The 18,493-nt window shown below is 33.9% G+C and overlaps 1 protein-coding gene across 5 annotated transcripts in view; it reads right to left on the bottom strand.

The window, feature by feature from the left end:
- Positions 1-18,493, bottom strand: part of Nlg1 (Neuroligin 1) — a 104,962-nt gene that overhangs the window by 70,775 nt on the left and 15,694 nt on the right. For all 5 annotated transcript variants that reach the window (XM_070109406.1, XM_070109396.1, XM_070109407.1 and 2 more), the window contains exons 3-6: positions 7,194-7,391; positions 6,743-6,928; positions 5,151-5,339; positions 4,751-4,907 (exon numbers count right to left, since the gene is read on the bottom strand). In XM_070109406.1, coding sequence (XP_069965507.1) covers positions 4,751-4,907; positions 5,151-5,339; positions 6,743-6,928; positions 7,194-7,391 — 730 coding nt within the window. The remainder of the gene's footprint in view (positions 1-4,750; positions 4,908-5,150; positions 5,340-6,742; positions 6,929-7,193; positions 7,392-18,493) is intronic.

Genomic DNA, 18,493 nt, shown 5'->3' with positions numbered 1-18,493 from the left:
CATTTATGTCCAAAAAGTTTTTATTCGCATGTCTTCGGTTTGACGTAAATATAACTTTTTGATGCTTATGCGCACTCATCAACCACTTTGATTCACACAACTCAACAAATGTTTATTTGCTTTACAATTTGCCAGCATGTTTTAAAAAGTTGTTGAATTAAATAAAAATATATTAAGCTAAAGGCTAGCAAAAGTTTATTTTGCTGCTGTTAAATTCTATAATAAAATGCTTTTTGTGTGTTGTAATCACAACCGCATATGTTGCTATCATTTACAGTTGGCACTTTTTTAAAGAAAAATCTTCACATCTGCCATATGATAATTATTTGCTTTTTTTGCATTCACTTCATACAAATGTCATAATTGTAGGCATATTTAGGTTGGCAAATATAAAACACCTGCTACTACTAAACATTGGATACCCACGTAACTAACCGAAATTGTAAAAGTTTAAACGGAAGTACAGAGATCCTCAAATATTTGTGATTTGCTTTATATGGTATGAATAGTATAAAGTATTTTATATGGTATGAATAGTATAAATTAAATGAATTCCGTCAACTTGAACTAACTAGTTTAAATAATTGAAGTTAAAACGATGAAAAAGGGCCTTTTAAGCGACGTGTGCGTAAAAGTTGCCCGAATTTGTTCATTTTCTAATCTCACGGGTGGGAAATTAGGTCAAATCGATCAGGTAGTTGTAGCGCTTTTATTTAAATCTACTAACAGGTAATTTGGATGTTTAAAGAGGGAATATTTAATGATAATAAATATTTGAACATAAATTTCCTGGAAAATAGTCTTCAGACTAATCTGCATTTTAAGCAACAGCGCTAATCAAACTGTGGAAGAAGCAACACCAACTGATGGTGCTTCGTTGAAAATAATGAAAAATAAATTATTATTAAAATTTACTCTTTTGTTGAGATCAAACATTAAGTTTATTTCATTTTTACCACTCATTTTTCTAAAATAATAATCCTACAAAGACTAAACATTTCTTAAATTTGGGTAAAAACATATAATACTTATAATGGAAATTTTTAAATTTACAATTCGTAAAAGGCTTTTCTTCATTAACTCATTCTTTTTAAACTATGAATAAATATATAATGCATACATTTATAAAAGGGTGAGCTAAAAGGTAAATTTTGTCCTCATATTTATTATCGCAAAATGCATGATTATATATTTAATAATTCTATATATGTATGTGCGTCAAACAGTTTTTTACATTTCTTTGCAACAACTTTTCGTAGAAATTACAATTTCATGGGGTATGTTAAGTTTGCCACGAAGTTTATAACACCCAGAACGAAACATCGGAGACCCTATAAGTGTATACATAAATGATTAGCATGACAATCTGTATATGAGCAAACTAGTTGCTCAGTTTTTGAGATATCGATCTGAGATTTTGCACACGTTCTTTTCTGCTCGAGAAGCTGCTCATTTATCAGAACCACCAATATCGGACCAATAAAGCTTATCGCTGCCATACAAACTGAACGATCACATTTATGTACTTCTATGACAATATTTTTCATTTGATGAGATATCTTCACGAAATTTGCCATGGGTTACTAACTAAAGAAATGGTGCAATCTTTGAAAAAATTGTTCAGACTGAATAAGTACAGCATATGGTATAGCTGTTATACAAACTGCACGATCGGAATCAAGTGCTTGCACAAGACTTTACAGTATTTTGGTAAAACAAACGCCGTTTCTAAGAAACAATATACATTTATTTTATACATATTCAACCATACTTGGTGACCGTGACGTATGAGTGACATTTTACTACTGGAGCATATTGGTTGTCTATCACCCTGTGGTAGTTTACACAAAGTAAAACTTTTAGCATTAGTTAAATATTTATGAGCGCTAAACTGCAAAGAATCAAATACATCGTGAATTCAGATCAACATCGTATTTTGTGCGTATTTAGGAAAATTTCAATAAAAGCTTAATGAAAATAGTACCAATCAACTCCATGTGCGCTACATGAGAATTATTGTAGATTTTTTTTTTTTTTAAGTTAATTACTTATTTTTAACTCTGTGGGAGTAGTAGTGGTTGTTTAAGGTAACAAATATTGCGATAATTCCATTATTAATATTTTAAATGTTTTAAAATGGCGGATACAATATGTATTTAAATCCATAATTCAGAGCTTTGTGTATGAAATTAATTTATTTTGCGCACACACCCAAACCGTACAATTAAAATTACGTATAAAATTGATAGTATTTGCTTTCAATAAATGTTGTCGATATTTAGCAAGTGGGAAAAATACATCAACAGCCATTAATAAATGATTGAATGAAGAAATAAGCGCCTGTACTAATTCAGTAATTTGCTGTCATGAATATGTATGTATACATGCGAGCAATTATTCATGAAAACAGTGAGGCATCCTTTTTGGGATGTGTGAATACTGCTTGGGGCCAAGCGACATATTTTTGAGTAAAAGTGTGAATATATATTTTGTATAATATTTTGCATTATGATAAGAAAAAACTGGCGCAAAATATGTTTCAATTGTATTAATATTCACAGTGATTTAGTTTAAGGCAATGATTTTGCTATAACGCCAAAAGTAAAACTTATGAAACCCATAAAATATTTTGCACTGATTTAAACATACAAATACATGAAAACGGCTGCAAACAGCTAAACAAAAACTGATAAATTTATGGTTCAGTAATGTGCTGCCTATTTAATAATTAATATAATTTAATGCATCCTTTCGCATTTGCAACGGTACTGCGCATATTTGTTCTGTACATACTTTATTAAGTAAGCTAAGTAAGTAAGCTATAAAGCACAATAGTTATGGCAAATTGAGTTCTTGTATATGCACGCGCACACCCACATACATTCAGCGCTAACTTTAGCAACAAAAGCCAGCTGTCTCCATTGTTAGCTGCTAGATATGCGCTAAATTTAAGACCAACACACTGTCAAGTAGCTTTGCTCTCGTTGATCGCATTAACGCTACATTGCATTACATTGAATTGCAAATTGATCGTAAGATTATTCATGCCAAACGCCCATTCCCCCTTTCGCTTTAACTATTGCTCAATTGAGTGCAACTGAGGATGACAAGCATCGACTACACTGAGCACGAATTTGATGTTTTAATTAAAATTACAAAGTGTAACCAATAAAAGTCGCTGGAAATTTCTTCACGCGGTGCAAGGAATTATAATAATAAAGTAAGGAAAAGAAGTTGGAAATGCAAATCGCAAGAATGTTAATTAAGTCATACAAATAGGTGAGAAAGTTTAAAAAGTATCTGCTTCGTTCAGCATGACTGTGTGTGTGTGAGCTGAATAAAATTCTAAGATAAGCTTAAAATGTGGAAAACTCAGACTGAGACGTTTACAAAAAGAAAGCATGCACTTCTTTTAATATTCGTATGGTAAGGAATACCTGGACTCGAGAAAGACTTTAATTCAAGAAGTACTATGGATGCAACGCGAGTTCTACCAGAAAAAACCATTCTTTGTATGCAGTGCCAAATCCAAAAATTATTAAATCAGAGTAAGATAGTCTGAAAATACTCAAATGAAAAACAAAATATATACAAATTATTTCTTTTTGGCTTCCATATTACGGCTTTTCTTTTTTGAACATTTTTGAAATCAGATCCACTTTGAGAATCACCAAAAACGATAATTTTACAATATAAAAAATATATATAAAAAAAAATGACTGTGTGGCCTATTGGAATAAATTTGTAGTGGTAAATTAATTTTGATTTTTTTTCAAGATGAAGTATGTAATTAATTATATTTTATATAAGATCGGGATCATTAACATCCATTTTTGGCAATAAATGACAAAGATGTCTACATAACTTCATAAGGATATCTCACAGACTCATATATAGAATGTTAGCCTTATATATTTTCAATATTAGAGCTTCTTAACCCGCTGAATTTAGATTCGAGATCTCTAGCGATGCTTGAAAAAAAGTGAAAAAAGCTAAAAGTCGTAGTTGTGGTTCGACCTAAGCGGCTATATTTAAACTATATTATAAAGATGTATGTATATTACAATTGAAGTATTTAATTTGTAAACTCATCTATACAAATAAGTTTTTGGCGCTTTCAATTTTTTTTTAACACTGTGTCTCCTTTTCAATAGATTTCAATGTAATCATTCTATTAAGGGTGGGCGTGCCTATTGTCAGATTTTATTATTAAGTACGAGTTACGTATAAGAGCGTAAAGGTAGAAAGCTCTTTACCTAAAAAAGGCCATACAATTAATACTTTCGAAAAGCTTATTACATCACACTATTTTTGCCTTATCAAAGAACGAACACAATTAATTAATCCGTATTCTGATTAATTAATCAAATATTAATGTAAGTCATGGCAACAAATTTCGTACAGTGTGTAATAAAATCGACAGTAATGACGACGCACATTACGCCAAACCAAACCACACAAATATGGCCGCTTAAGTAAGGCGCTTTACCGATATTAAGCTGCACGAGCAGAGCTCAAAGTGTCTATACAAACACAAATCCTAAATTATTTGTCCAAACTGGGCCCAACCTTATCTTCACCAATCCACACAAACACACACACACATAATTGAATAATACTGCTTAGTGCCATGCTAGGCTGGTGAGAATCAATAGAATTTGAAATGTGAGATGTCATCCCAAATGAAAACGTGATACTGGGCGTAACCACCATCACGCTGCTACGAGTATTGTATAATTACATAACTTACCGCTTTTGTCGCAAGCAGGACAGCATCTCCTCGTTGTCATCGTTTAAGGGACAATTGAGCGTGTGAGCGATTTGCATAGTGAGCTGAAGCGAATGATTACTGACCGCCCAGTCTGACATAGCTGAACCCGACATAAGTATGGCGCGGTGAAAGAGTCCTAGAGAGGCGGTGTTAGCCCGTCAAAGTGAAAGACAAAGGCGCCAGCCAGCAAGCGTTGCGCAGCCAAGCGGGTCACAGCGACAATATGAAAAGTAGAGGAGATTCAATTAATTTAAATGAAATTGAAGTGTAAATATGTGATAAGTGACAGGATATCGTGTCTTCGTGAAAACCCATTCACAGCGGTAGCTTGACACCTGTCCCCGTGTATATGTGTGCGTGTACGACAATTATTGCCTACCGGATGCAACAGGCGATATCATCAAATAATTTACGCACGCAGCACCTGTGCTGTGTCCCATGAGCGTTACGCTGTCCTTATCGCCGCCGAAAGATGCTATATTCTCCTTAATCCAATGCAAGGCGGCAATTTGATCGAGTAGTCCGAAATTCGCGACAGTATTCTCATCAATACTGGGCTTCAGAAAACCTGTGAAATACGAATATTTTCAATGAGAAAAGGAAAACTGTAGTAAGTTACGATAAAAGAGAACAAGGACAGTTCAATTGTATGATAATATAATGTGTTTTATTTTTTATTAAAACAAGAAAAAATGTTAACATCGTCTGCTACCTTTTACAGGTGCACTTTTTTTTTTAGCATAAAAGCGTATAAAAAACGTTATCTTGATATATTTGCTATATATATATTTGCTATAGTAGTCCGATATAAGCAATTAGCTTTGAATTTGGACTTAGAATACGTAAAATTTTGTGAAGATATATTTTTAAATAAAAAAGGGTTTCAAACAAGAACTTGAATTTGATTGTTCAGTTTGTTTAACAGCTGTATGCTATAGTTGTCCGATATCGGCGATTCCAACAAATGAGTAGGTTCTTTGTGAGAAAAAGACGTGTCCAAAACTTCGGATCGATATCTTAAAAACAGAGGGACGTATATACACGTATATATAGACGGACATGGCTAAATCGACTCAGCTCATCATGCTGATCGTTTTTGTTGGGTCTCCCCCTTGAGTGTTACAAATTGTGTGGCAAACTTAATATATCCTATTCAGGGTATGTATAGTTGACCAACTCGCTGAAATTGATAAGCTTGAGTTTTCTTTGTCTTGTCTGCTTAATTCTTCATGGTCGCATTGCAAACGTAGTAAGACTCCTAAACGACTCCGAGACTATACCCAATTCCTCTAAATCGTTTAGTATAATGTTTAATAACTGACGATAAAGTTTCCAAAAAATATTAATAGCATCGCTTGCAAGGATCTACTACATCACTCATTAATTTTTTTTTTTTGATAATCCTAGCAAATATCCGGCACTACCGGAATATCATTTACCAAAAAAAAAGAAGATTTTGTGGCATAAAAATTTCGATTTGGCACCTAGGAATATTTTGGTATTCGGTCGAAACAAAATAAGCGGAAATGATTTTTTAAACCATGCTATTTTGCTTGGCTGTAATAATACTCGGAAGGATTTGTCTGTCAGGAGAAGCTTCTCACAAAAGCTCATAATTATTTGTGCCATGCCTGTTTGGAATTTAGTCGACATTGAATACATTGTATAATATAAAATTCTACATGAATTTAAGAAATTTTCGATTAGTCAATTTTATTAGACTTTAGGTATCCTCAACTAAGCCAAAACGCCAACAAAAACACTTTAATATGAGTATCTAACTTTAGTTTTAATACAAGCTGATATTTTGTCGCGCACCAATTTACTTGATTTTAATCTATGAAAAAGGTTAAACATGTTCTACATCGAAAAATACAGACAGTTATACCCTATTGTATATACATATGTCTGCAATTATATATAAGTATTTTTTACTGAAGTATACAAATAAAATAGCAACTTTGCACTTACCCATTACACCGAGCCGATAATTAATGGTAACAACAATGACTTGCCCATAGCTGGCGAGCACTGAGCCATCGTAGGGATTACCACTATTCCACTCAAAAGATTCGCCATGCACGTACACCATTACCGGTAAACGTTTTGTGGATTGTGTGTCCATATCGTAGGCGTTGGACGTGTCGTATACAGCATCTGCAGCGAATACAAGAAAAAGTTGTACGGCATTAAATTTGACTTTGTTAAATGGATTGGTAGGCGAATGTTGTGCGAAAAAAAAGGTGTCAATATACTGACACATAACTCCATGTAAGCGTAGAGGGAGCAATAAGCACTCGAACACGATGGGAGTTTAAGGTTAACACGCGGCAGGTATTCATGGCATTACACAAATATAATGCGATATATCCGTGTATTTGTACACATACATATATATAGATATACATATAATTGAACTTACCCACACGCGGCACATACACGTTCAAGTAAAGGCAATCTTCGCTCTCCGTCTTCAGGTAGGGTAACAGGCGTGTCAATTGCTTGTAACGACCGCGTGACATTTTCACACTTCCCTGCGCCGTGACATCGGGCAACTGCTGCAAGCAGACTGGTGGCAAATGACGAGCCATTTTCAATCCTTGCCATGGCAATGGTGCACCTACACAAGCGTGAGTAAAGAAAGTAAGAAAACAGAAAAGAAAAAAAATGTTAACGAATGCTGCTAAATTAAGCGAAAGTGTGCGTATAAAAAAAAAGTGAGGTAGAAAGATAGATGATAGTGTAGGAGTATAAGTGTAAGTACGCTTAAGTAAATTGCAGTTGCTCAAATAAATTATAACGATTTAATTAACTATTTGAACATGACGTTGATTTAAGTATATAAACCGATTTGTGATAGGTTCAAAATGCCTTGTTGAGATTTACTATGGATATTTTATTTAATTTTTTGGATAATTGCAGGCATGACTTTTGTGATACTAAAAAGTCATTAGACGTATCTAAAACACTTGATTATCTAAAAAAAAATCTAAAGACGGCTTAAATCTTTATCGAAAGTGGGCGCTTAAAGTCGTTCAACTGAGTTAGAACGATTTTAACTTAGACTGGTATTTGTTTACATTAAGCATATCTGGTCAGAAGAGAGCGTGATGATCAGTGGGTGCGTTACCGCTTCAAATAATAATGGTTGGTAGAAAAAAGAGGCGCAGAAAGGCCAGACCGCAGGCAGTCCTACTTGAATCATCATTAGGCCAATTGTGGAAATTTTAAGTAATTTTCTGGAAATGAATTATCTTCAGAGTAGGCGCGCTGTGATGACCCCTATAGTATTACTAAGTTCCTTTTTGCCTAGAAGTACAAGTAGAAGTTTTTTGGTCTGTTCACTATCAACACTACCCAAAGTAACTTTGATGTGCCTCTATGATCCATTGCTTCAAACAATCTTTGAAGGGACTGATTGCTCTAGGCCAGTTTAGGGGAATGATGTCTCTAGCTGCGGCCGAGCGGGCAAACTAGCATTCCTTTGCACTTGCTTCTATTCCTGTTATATGACTGCGAACTCTGTTAAATAATATCAAATATTTCTAAAACAATTTATTTGTCCTACTTCTCTGGTTACGTTCTTATGACATAGTAGTTGTACCCTAGTGAAATTATTCTCAAATTTTGTTTGGAATGTTTCGATTTTATTTTAACACTCAAGTGTAAGCAGAGCTCGAGCAGAGAAGTGTCATTAATTTTAGCGTCAGTTTGTATACTCTTGCAACATGCTGCTACAGAGTATAATCGTTTTTCTCACTTTACGGTTGTTTGTATCACCTAAAACTATATATATGTATATATAAATGATCATGATGACGAGACGTGTCCAAATCTGGATGTCTGTTTGTTGGTCCATCTGTCCGATTGCCCATATAACGGTTCTATTAAAAACTACTGAAAGCGCGAGAAATTAATTATTGAGCGCGCCAGAAACAAAAAAAATTACACCTATAATGACACAAAAGAACTTTTTAAGAATTGTTGTAAAATTTAGACAATGGGCGTGGCTCGGCCCATATTTCGGTGAAAACTCATATATCTGCACCTACTCAACCGATATCGACCAAATTTGGTACGTAATACTTTTATTATCTTTGCAATCCTATTTTTCAATGATGTAAATGGGCAAAATCGGACAACAGCCACGCCTACTTCCAAAATAACACAATTTTAAATTCCATCTGATTCTTTCACTTTCCAGTATGCAAAAAGTACCTTTGAGGTACCCCATCTTTTTCTCAACAATTTTCTAAATCGGACTAAAACTATTCAAGCCCACAGATACCGAATATGTTGACCACAGTTCCTGAAGCGAACATTTTATAGAAAATATCGGTCAATCTGTGAGACATATTATAGAAATTCGAAGATCATTTTACTCTAATAAAAATTTTTCTATATGTCAAAAATGGCTTGTATCGGGTCAAGGATTATAGCCTCCTTATAATTAATAGAAAGATTTACGTCTGACTTTATATCGCATATATCGGCAAATAAATAATGTATCTTAGACTGAACGTATACGTATATATAGATAGCTTTTGGAAAACTCACTCCAGTATAATTGTAAATATGTAACATAGAACGCTCTAAGCCAGTTGGGATTAATATATAATCGATTTTTTGTGCTTAATGTCCACTTTAGGTTCCTAAAGCCATTATTCACTGCGAAATCCGCTATAGCGTCGAAGCGTCTGGGTCAGACAGCTTATGACTACAAAGCTTTAAACATGTTTTTCTTGAAACTGCAATTTTCAAATATATTTTTTTATTGTTATTATTTATTTATAAAGAGTATACTGTACCTTCATTGATTAAAAATTTAATTTTTTTTAACAAAACCGCACTATTGATGTTCACTACAAATTGATGTAAAGCTAAAAACAATCGTACTTTCGTCTTAAGTTTTGTGTAGATTAAATCTAATTTTTTATTTTCTTTAGTTACCACCAGCTGTTGGAAATATCGTCGGCTCTAAGGCCTCCTGTGAAGCCTTCCGAAGATAGACACACTAAACGTTGCTTTCACACCACCACTCAGAGACCTGTTTCTTATGGATTTAAAGGAGGAATTTGATTTCTAATTACTTACACTCCGAATAAGTGCTCAAAGTGGGACTTTTATTAAGGCTCAAGATTTATCTAACCCCTAAAGCTTGAAGTAGTCAATTGAAATCTTCGCTACAGAGTAATCTTTTTGCGGCGAGTTTCGAATGATGGTTTCAGCTATTACCGCTGCTTGAAATGTAGCCAGAGCTGACATTAGACTTCCCGTAACCTTTTAAATGGGTGCATTTGAAAAAGAAATTTTAATTCAACAATTCTTGAATCATTGATAAATTCCATACAGACATATATGCCATACATATTAATAAAAATGATGGCACACCCTGAAAACGTACAAAATGTATTTATTTATTTTGTATCTACAAGTATACAAGTATGTAAAGTATATTTGTATACGCTGTAGTAATAGACTATTATGTTACTACATGGTATAGATGTCCAACGGCGTCAATTCTGGGCCACATACCAATTGCGTACGCTTATCTATTTCGTAGCTTTACTTTCAAGTGCGAAAATTGAAGCAAAAAGAATAACATGATATATACCTGTGGATATCTTCACGTTCTCCATAAATTTGTATATGTTATGTAAGCCACACTGCGTCTATAGACATATATTGAGGCACTATGTTCAATTCACGGAATTTCAATATTTTGCATTTATTGTTAGTTGAATTTAATAAATATTTTTCGCCAAACATTCAAAGTATTTGCAGTAATATTCGCATGGTGTTTTGCAGAAAGTGCTCATCAAAGAGGAATGCTCGCAAATTTTTATTTTTGTAGATACCTGTGTACTTACGTCTATAAATATAATGTTAAAGAAGCACAACTCAATGGATAAGTTTCTAAACATGAGTATGATGCGCTGTTTAAGTGAGGCCGCGGAACTTACAGAGAAATAACGGCTGTTTGAACGAATACCAGAGGAGCGCATGATTGGTATACCAAATATGCTGAAAAAGCATATGTGTACCTGTCTAAATAATTATGCAAGATTGTCATACACCTATTAACTTTAATGTTAAATTATTTTCTGACACAGGCAATGACTACTGTTATTAGTTTATTTGTTCGGGTTGCTGCAGCTATTCTTAGAGCTTTCTATACCTATATCGCTGTGTTTGTGCATGTGCGCGTATGTATCACTCGTTTGTCTTATTATATTTGTATTTACTTTGACGTCTGGAACTCTGTTTGCCCACGTGTAGCGCTGGCACAGGCAAATATTTATTATGCTTAAGCGCGCGGGTGTATTAAGTGGATTGTTTAGCAAGATGCCATCACATTTTTGGTGTACTCAGTGAAATTTCCATAATTAAATTTTATTTTTTTTTATGACTGAAATATTTGCCGCAAGTTATTTCAGGAACAAGGTGGGTGTTACTCTATTAAAACAAGAGTTTCAGTTGGGTTTTGATAATCTTAAAATTCTTTAATGTGAGAGTTGCTGCCTTCTTGGTTCTCACAAATCTTAAATTATCACAAAACGAGTTTATTATCTTATAAGTAGAAATATTAAAAATAATCATAAAACCGCTGATTAAATTATTAGACAATTCACTATATTTCCAGCATATACTTCTCTAATATACTACAACTAGTGCAACCTCACTTCCAATTTGTTATTGTTAAAGAGCCGTTAGTAGCTTAAAGATTCACAAGCAAAATATTGTATAGCCTTCCTCCAGGGAATTATATTAGAAATGACACGGCGTATACGTAATGTCGGAAATATTCCATGTCAGTAGGTTTGAACACTACATACACAACAAAAGTTAACTACAACAATGAACGCGTGTGCTAAATATGCACGTGTGCATCTCACCTGATATATACAAATATACCTTAAACATACTCGCTCCACACACAATTGGCGTATGTGTTAGTTAGACGCAACTGCTCTATATTTGTCTACCATCAGGTGATGTAAATAACGGCAGGATACGCGTGCGACCTCAAGCTGATGACCGCTTCAACAAGATGCGGTTGCATGACCAATAGCAACCAGCTACCAACATTGCCAACATTGAGTGTATGTGTTTTAGAATGTATAATTGCACCATTTAGATTATCTGCATCCACATATGTACAAGTATGAAGGTGAATTTTAGTGCTAATGCCAAATACGCACTCTTAGATGTGAGTACTCAACACTTAACACTCCGAGTGTGCAACTCGTGAACAAAACAGAGCAAATATACATTCGTGTCTAAGCAACAACGCCTAGTGCTCCTGCTAATTATAGTCACACGTCGATCGGATTTAATTGAGTGGTCAGTGCTTTAGGGCGCCCATTAAGGCAGTCAAACTAACACCAGATGCTGCAAATCGATAGCTGGTATATTTGGCTTATTTTAATGTTTACTAGCAGTCTATTAGTCGCACTAATGTGTGGGATTACTTACTCGAATGCTAAACGGGCTACAAGGCACATTGGTTAAGCCAGTGATTATACATAATCAAATACAATGACTTTTCATACACAAATTTTGTAAATATTGTATTATGTGTGCACTTTCGTTTGCTTCAATTAAAGTTTTATGCTTTAATGACACACATGGCGTATGAGTATTAACTTAAAGTGATGAGTGAAGTAAAAGGGTGGTATAAAGCTTTTAAAAATAAACTGAATGAGATATACAGCAAGCGAGTAGAAATGCTTTTTAATTTTATCCGTCTGTGCAACCAACAATTGACTTGAGTAAATTTTAAACTAGCAGACTTGGTGCATAGCTTCCTTGGCATTTTGGGAAGCTTGTTATTTTAGAAGAGCGATTGTCCTACGAGTTTCATACCCTCAAGTCGATATTATGCGAAACACGTTTATGTTTTATTTTATAATTAACTACAATTAATTATATGTGCTCATACAATAAAGAACTTTAATTCTCTTTTTGGAACATGCGTGGGTAGAATACGTTTGGCAAATGGAGGCGGTTTACAAGGTTTAATATACCTATATCACAAACCACTACAGTCATGTTGACCCAAACTCAGTGAAATTAGCTAACGTTACCCCACATCTGATTATAAATGTGATGATCAGCTTGAAATACAATGGGCATTGCTAAATTTGGTTTTAGATGAACGATCTCAATGCCTATCATACAATCTCATCAATCAATCACTCATACAATCAACATAAAGAGTTTTTCTTGCCCTCTTACTGTAGAGAACAGCAGAGGTCTATCATATAAACGGCAACTAAATGAAAGAAAGTATGTGAAAGTTTAATAACCTGAATAGAATTATAAATCTATATATATATATATATATTATTCTCTAGTCTATTAACTTATTTAGAAAATATACTAATGATATGAAAATTGAGAATTATTTCAGCAAAAGATCATAAAGGAAACATATACTGCTTGCCATATAAGTAACCCATTTATTTCAAACAACTACACTTAATTTCTACAATTATTATATTTAACGTTTTAACTTAAAATTTTTAAAATTAAAATGCACCAGACATTGAATGGCTAACTAGTTACGTACATATACGCCACACACCACACATTGGTGCCGATAATTACTAACCAATACATGCTAATATTGTGCATGCATACTTAAACATTGCATTTGTAAAGAGGTTGCCAGCAATTTAAATTTGCTTTTCATGGTTGATTTTCGTTGTGGAACGCCATGTTCACATTATGTTTTAACTGCATTTACAACGCCAATTTGCCGTTGTAATTTGTGTACACACGAGCTCGTTTGAAACGTGCCGTTACTAATACCTAAACTACTGATAGTGTCCAGAAAATGGAATATATGAAAGCACACGCTGCACGAATGTTATGGACAATGCCAGAAAGGGCAGGGTATTATGGTGTGGAATTGCTAAAATTTGCCGAAAAACGCAAAACAGCGGTCGATGGTGAAGCATTATTAGAATTTGCAGTTTATAGTGCTATTGCTTTGCATACTATTTATATATGTGTGTTGGTTGTCGTATGTGAAAAGGTGTGTTTCAATTATCTGCGAGCTGCCAGCAGAGCAAACGGCAGATGTGTATTCGTATGTGCCAAAGACAGGAATACAAATGCAAATACTGTTGGGAATAATATTTCCATCCGACGGAAATTCCAACGAGTTGCATATATTTACATGAAATAGCGATAAAATGTCTTGCTGGGAAAATATAAGAAGCCTGTGCTGTTTGGAAAAGTGTTTGGTGCAACGCACACATATTTTTTTTTTATTTCGAAGTAAAATGAGATTTATATTTAAAAAAAAAAAATTGTATTTATGTATCTTTAAACGATTTCCATTATATATAGTAGCACTCGTGCAGATCTTAGAATTACTATTTTTGTACAGGTAAAAAGGCAGCAAATAATAAACATTTGGCAAATTTAAAATCATTTAACTTTCGCGCTATGTTTTGCGTTGCCACACAAAGACTACCATTAGCATCAACATTTTTATACTAATACACCAATTTCATATCTATAATTAAATCTTTAGACCACAACGGCGCTTCACAAAAAGAAAAACAAAGTGTTTAACAAAAAAGAAAACAAGATAGTAAACGGAACTTTGTTGTACTTCCAACTCGCTAAGCATAAACCGAGTGAAAAAAAAAAAAAATTTTGCACCTAGTATGCAAGAATACATATACATATTAGGTCAGGTAAGAAGTTCGTTAGGTTTTTTATTGATTTTTCAAAAGATAATAACTTTGTGTACATTCGTCCGATTTAAGTCAAGTATGCGCCGTTTTGTTCGTAAACTTGTTGCCAACGCGATGTCAACCTCACTATACCCCTCTCGTAGAAGACTGCGTCCCTATTGGCAAAAAACTCGGAGAACCAATTTTCACAGGCCTCTCTTGAGGCCAACTTCTCACCATTAAGCGCGTTCGCCATGGACAGGAAAAGATGGTAATCACTTGGTGCCAGGTCCGGCCTATAAGGTGGGTGCAATAAGACCTCCCGTCCGAGCTAGCGGAGCTTCTGGCGCGTCACCAAAGATGTGTGTGGCCTGGCGTTGTCTTGATGGAACACAATTCGGCCTCTATTGATCAAAGATGGCCTCTTCTGGATGAGTGCTGCCTTCATATTTATATGTATATAGGTAATATCAGACGCAGTCAGAAATTATTAAAGTATTTCTTTTAAGAACCGCTGCAAGAGGGTGCTGTGGAGTCAATATATCATCCTTTTGTTAAACAACAATAATTGCGAATTTCATGTTTAATTATTTGGTAGCACTTCCGTGATTAAATAAACTAACACTGAGATATCCATTGATTTGAATTGTATACGGATATGGGTGTAGTACTAAAACCCTTTAATTTTCACAAATAATAACTATTTGTGTAGGCCTTCTAACTCTATCATTAAAATATCTATTACCAATATCTAATGAATCAGAACTCAATGCCCTTAACATCTACATGAAACCCATCAGATTTTTTCAGCTAAAATAACTAACTGGGTCTTTTTTTTAGTATCAATATCAAACTGAAACAAAACCAAGAAAAAACGTTAACTTCGGTTCTACTAAAGTTTAATACCATTTACATATACAAACGATTCCTTACAAGCACTTGATTTTGATCCTTCAGCAGATATGACAGCTATATGCTATAGTGAACCAATTCAAACAATTTCTTCGGTTATTACGCCATGGTCTTAGACAATGATTCATGTCAAATTTCGTGAAGATATCTCGTGAAATGATAAATTGTGCCATACAAGCACTAGATACCGATAGTTTTGTTAGTATGGCAGCTATGTGCTATAGTAATCCGATATCGGCGATTCTCACAAGTGAGTAACTCTTTAGGGAGCCAAGGAGGTGTGCAAAATTCCAGGTCCATATTTCAAAAACTGAAGGACTAGTTTGCGTATACAGAAGCAGACGTACGCACGGATGGACATGACCTAAGCGACTCAGCTCGTCTTGCTAATCATTTAAAAATGTATTATAGAGGGTTTCAGGCGTTTCCTATTCGGTGTTACCCTTTTCAGGGTATAAAAATTACCAAGAAAGTAAAGAAAGTAGTAGAAATAATTTCAAATGATGTAAAAAATAATGTAAATGTAAATAAAATTTATTTTACGACGAAACCGTAAATGGTTTTAATTTTGGCAACATACAACCTTTGGTATTGATTGAACATAGACTCATTTCAACTCATTACTATATTTTGTTGTGTGTTTGCAATATTTATATTAAAATCAACATAATTAACTCAAATTAGATATAGACTCAACCAACTTAAATTCCATAAAATATTTTATATACATACATAAATATATTGACCAACAAAAACAGTCAATAAAGTGGGTTAGTAGAAGGTCTTTATTGATTGAATTCATATTCATTCATTGAGGATAACTCACACATTGGCCGATATAGATCGGTAGTATAATAATCCAAATCGGTCCAAATTTTTCTCTAGCATTATTGTATAAGCAGAATATATAATCCGCCATTTTTCTTTTAATTTTATATTGTATTTTTATACCCTGAACAGGCCACGAAATTCGTCACACCAAGAAGGAAACGTTGGAGACCCTACAAAATGTATTTACCAATTATATAAATGATTAGCATGACGAGCTGAGTCCGGTTTAGCCTCATCCGTTTGTCTGTTCGTCCGTATGTCGGTATATACGAAAACTAGTCCTTCACTAATATAGCACATAACTGTCATTCAAACTAAACAATGAAATTCTTGTCCTTGTACTTGTATGGAAAACACTTCTTTATTTTACGAGTTATTTCCATGAAATTTCTTATGGATCATTAATTTGCTTTCTTAACTATAATGTGGCTTAGTTCAAGAAAGAATGAAAATAACTTACATCTACCTCTAGCCCTTATACCGAATATGAGATTCTGAATCTTTGTAAATGCTTACTAATTATATAAAGTTACTTTGTCTATTTTGAATACCAAAGAATACACATTTGCTACCATTTTAATGCCGGCCAGTTCAAATTACTCTTAACGATTATATCGTCTTAAACTGCTGTAGAAATAAATTACAGAGTTATCATTAAGAAGCATACGTACATGGCTTCAAATTGTTTCTGCCTACTAGTTTTGCATCTGTCATCTATGTAAATGAGTTAGTCTGACATATGTGCGTACCGACAAACATTTCCTATTATTGTTACCTGCAAACAGCATATGCTGTAAGTCACATCAAAACCGAAACTGGTGTGTGTACTGGAAATTACGTGAAAGTGTCAGACAGATGTGTGTCTATCTAACTGCGAGGCAAAAACGTTATTGTTTCTTAATTACTGCAAAAATGATGTACGTTAGATTCAGACTGTCAAGTGCCCTAGGAAGCATTCTGTGTCATTAGAAAGATAGTTGAGTATATTTTTGGGTTAAAAAGTTCAAGTGAGATATCAAAGGGTTAACTGGCGGTAGTTAAAGAAATTACAAATGTGTTAGAAGGTATCGAAAAGAGTCTTCATGGGTTGGTGTGATTGTGGCTGTAGACGTCGGAAATCAATATAGTTTAATGACTATCTGCAAGCGCAGCTCTGCATGACCATATCTCATCACCATCACCTATGGGTGGGTAAACATACTCGTATACATAGGTTCCAAGACCAAAGAAGCGAAGAAACCCACTTAAAAAAGTTCTGAGATCATGGAAATGCGCTGTACAAAAAGAATATGCTATTGTCTGATATATACTATAAATACATGTATACTGAAGAACAAGTAAAGCTTAACGTTTAGTCATGTTAGACGAATCTATATAAGAAGTTCGGCTAAACTAACAAAATCAATCAGCAGCAAGCAAATAAATTACATGAATCAGCAGAATAAAAGCGGCTGGAAGTATTTGTATGTGCTGTCATTGGATTGGATTAGATATGGATTGATAGAGTAAACCGTAGAGAGGATTATGGTTCCACAGTTTTAAGAAATCTTAACTTTCTGACTGGCGTGAACACTAACTGCTAAACGTTACTTCCAACTTAATTTTATTAAAGTCTTTTGAAAATAAAAACTAATAAATCAATAAACTACTTTTCATAATGAATAACTATAATAATAGATTTTTGTGTATTCGAATTTAGGTTTCTTCTTGGAATATATAGAGTTTTGAGTGGTTATGATGATAAATGTATATAACAGAGTGATAGCATTTTCGAAGTTGGTCGATTCTGTGTTACCGTAATGGCTTGTACAGCACCTTTTGAAAAGTTGTTAGGAATATGAAATATATTCTTCCTTCAATACTGATATTTATTGAAACGTTTGTTTTATTTTTAGCGAAATAATAAACTCAAATGTAAAATGTTGCTTCGACTAAATGTTCTAATCATTTGAAAATGTCTTCCCACACCCGAAGAACTGAGCATACTATGCTAAAAGTTTTAAAAAAAATATATATTAATATATTACTTATTTTTATGGTTACTATTTAGAGGTGTTATAAATAGACAAAGGGCAGAAGTGGATAAAAGTAAATCCTTTCTTCATTTCCATTTACAATTCCTCTAGCTAAGAGAAAAGAGAATAGTATCTTTATATAGGCGATCTAATGTAACCTCGCTAATAATAAAGTAAGTTGGTTTTGAATAGCACTTACTGGTTAAAGGTCATGTTGCTAATTTAAAATACGATGTACATGTATGATTGCTATTAATTTTGCGAAATGTAAAATA

Source organism: Bactrocera oleae, chromosome 2, assembly GCF_042242935.1.
Source record: "Bactrocera oleae isolate idBacOlea1 chromosome 2, idBacOlea1, whole genome shotgun sequence".
Classification (NCBI taxonomy): domain Eukaryota; kingdom Metazoa; phylum Arthropoda; class Insecta; order Diptera; family Tephritidae; genus Bactrocera; species Bactrocera oleae.
The sequence above is the reverse complement of the archived record's forward strand: the minus strand, read 5'-3'. Positions and strand labels throughout refer to the sequence as shown.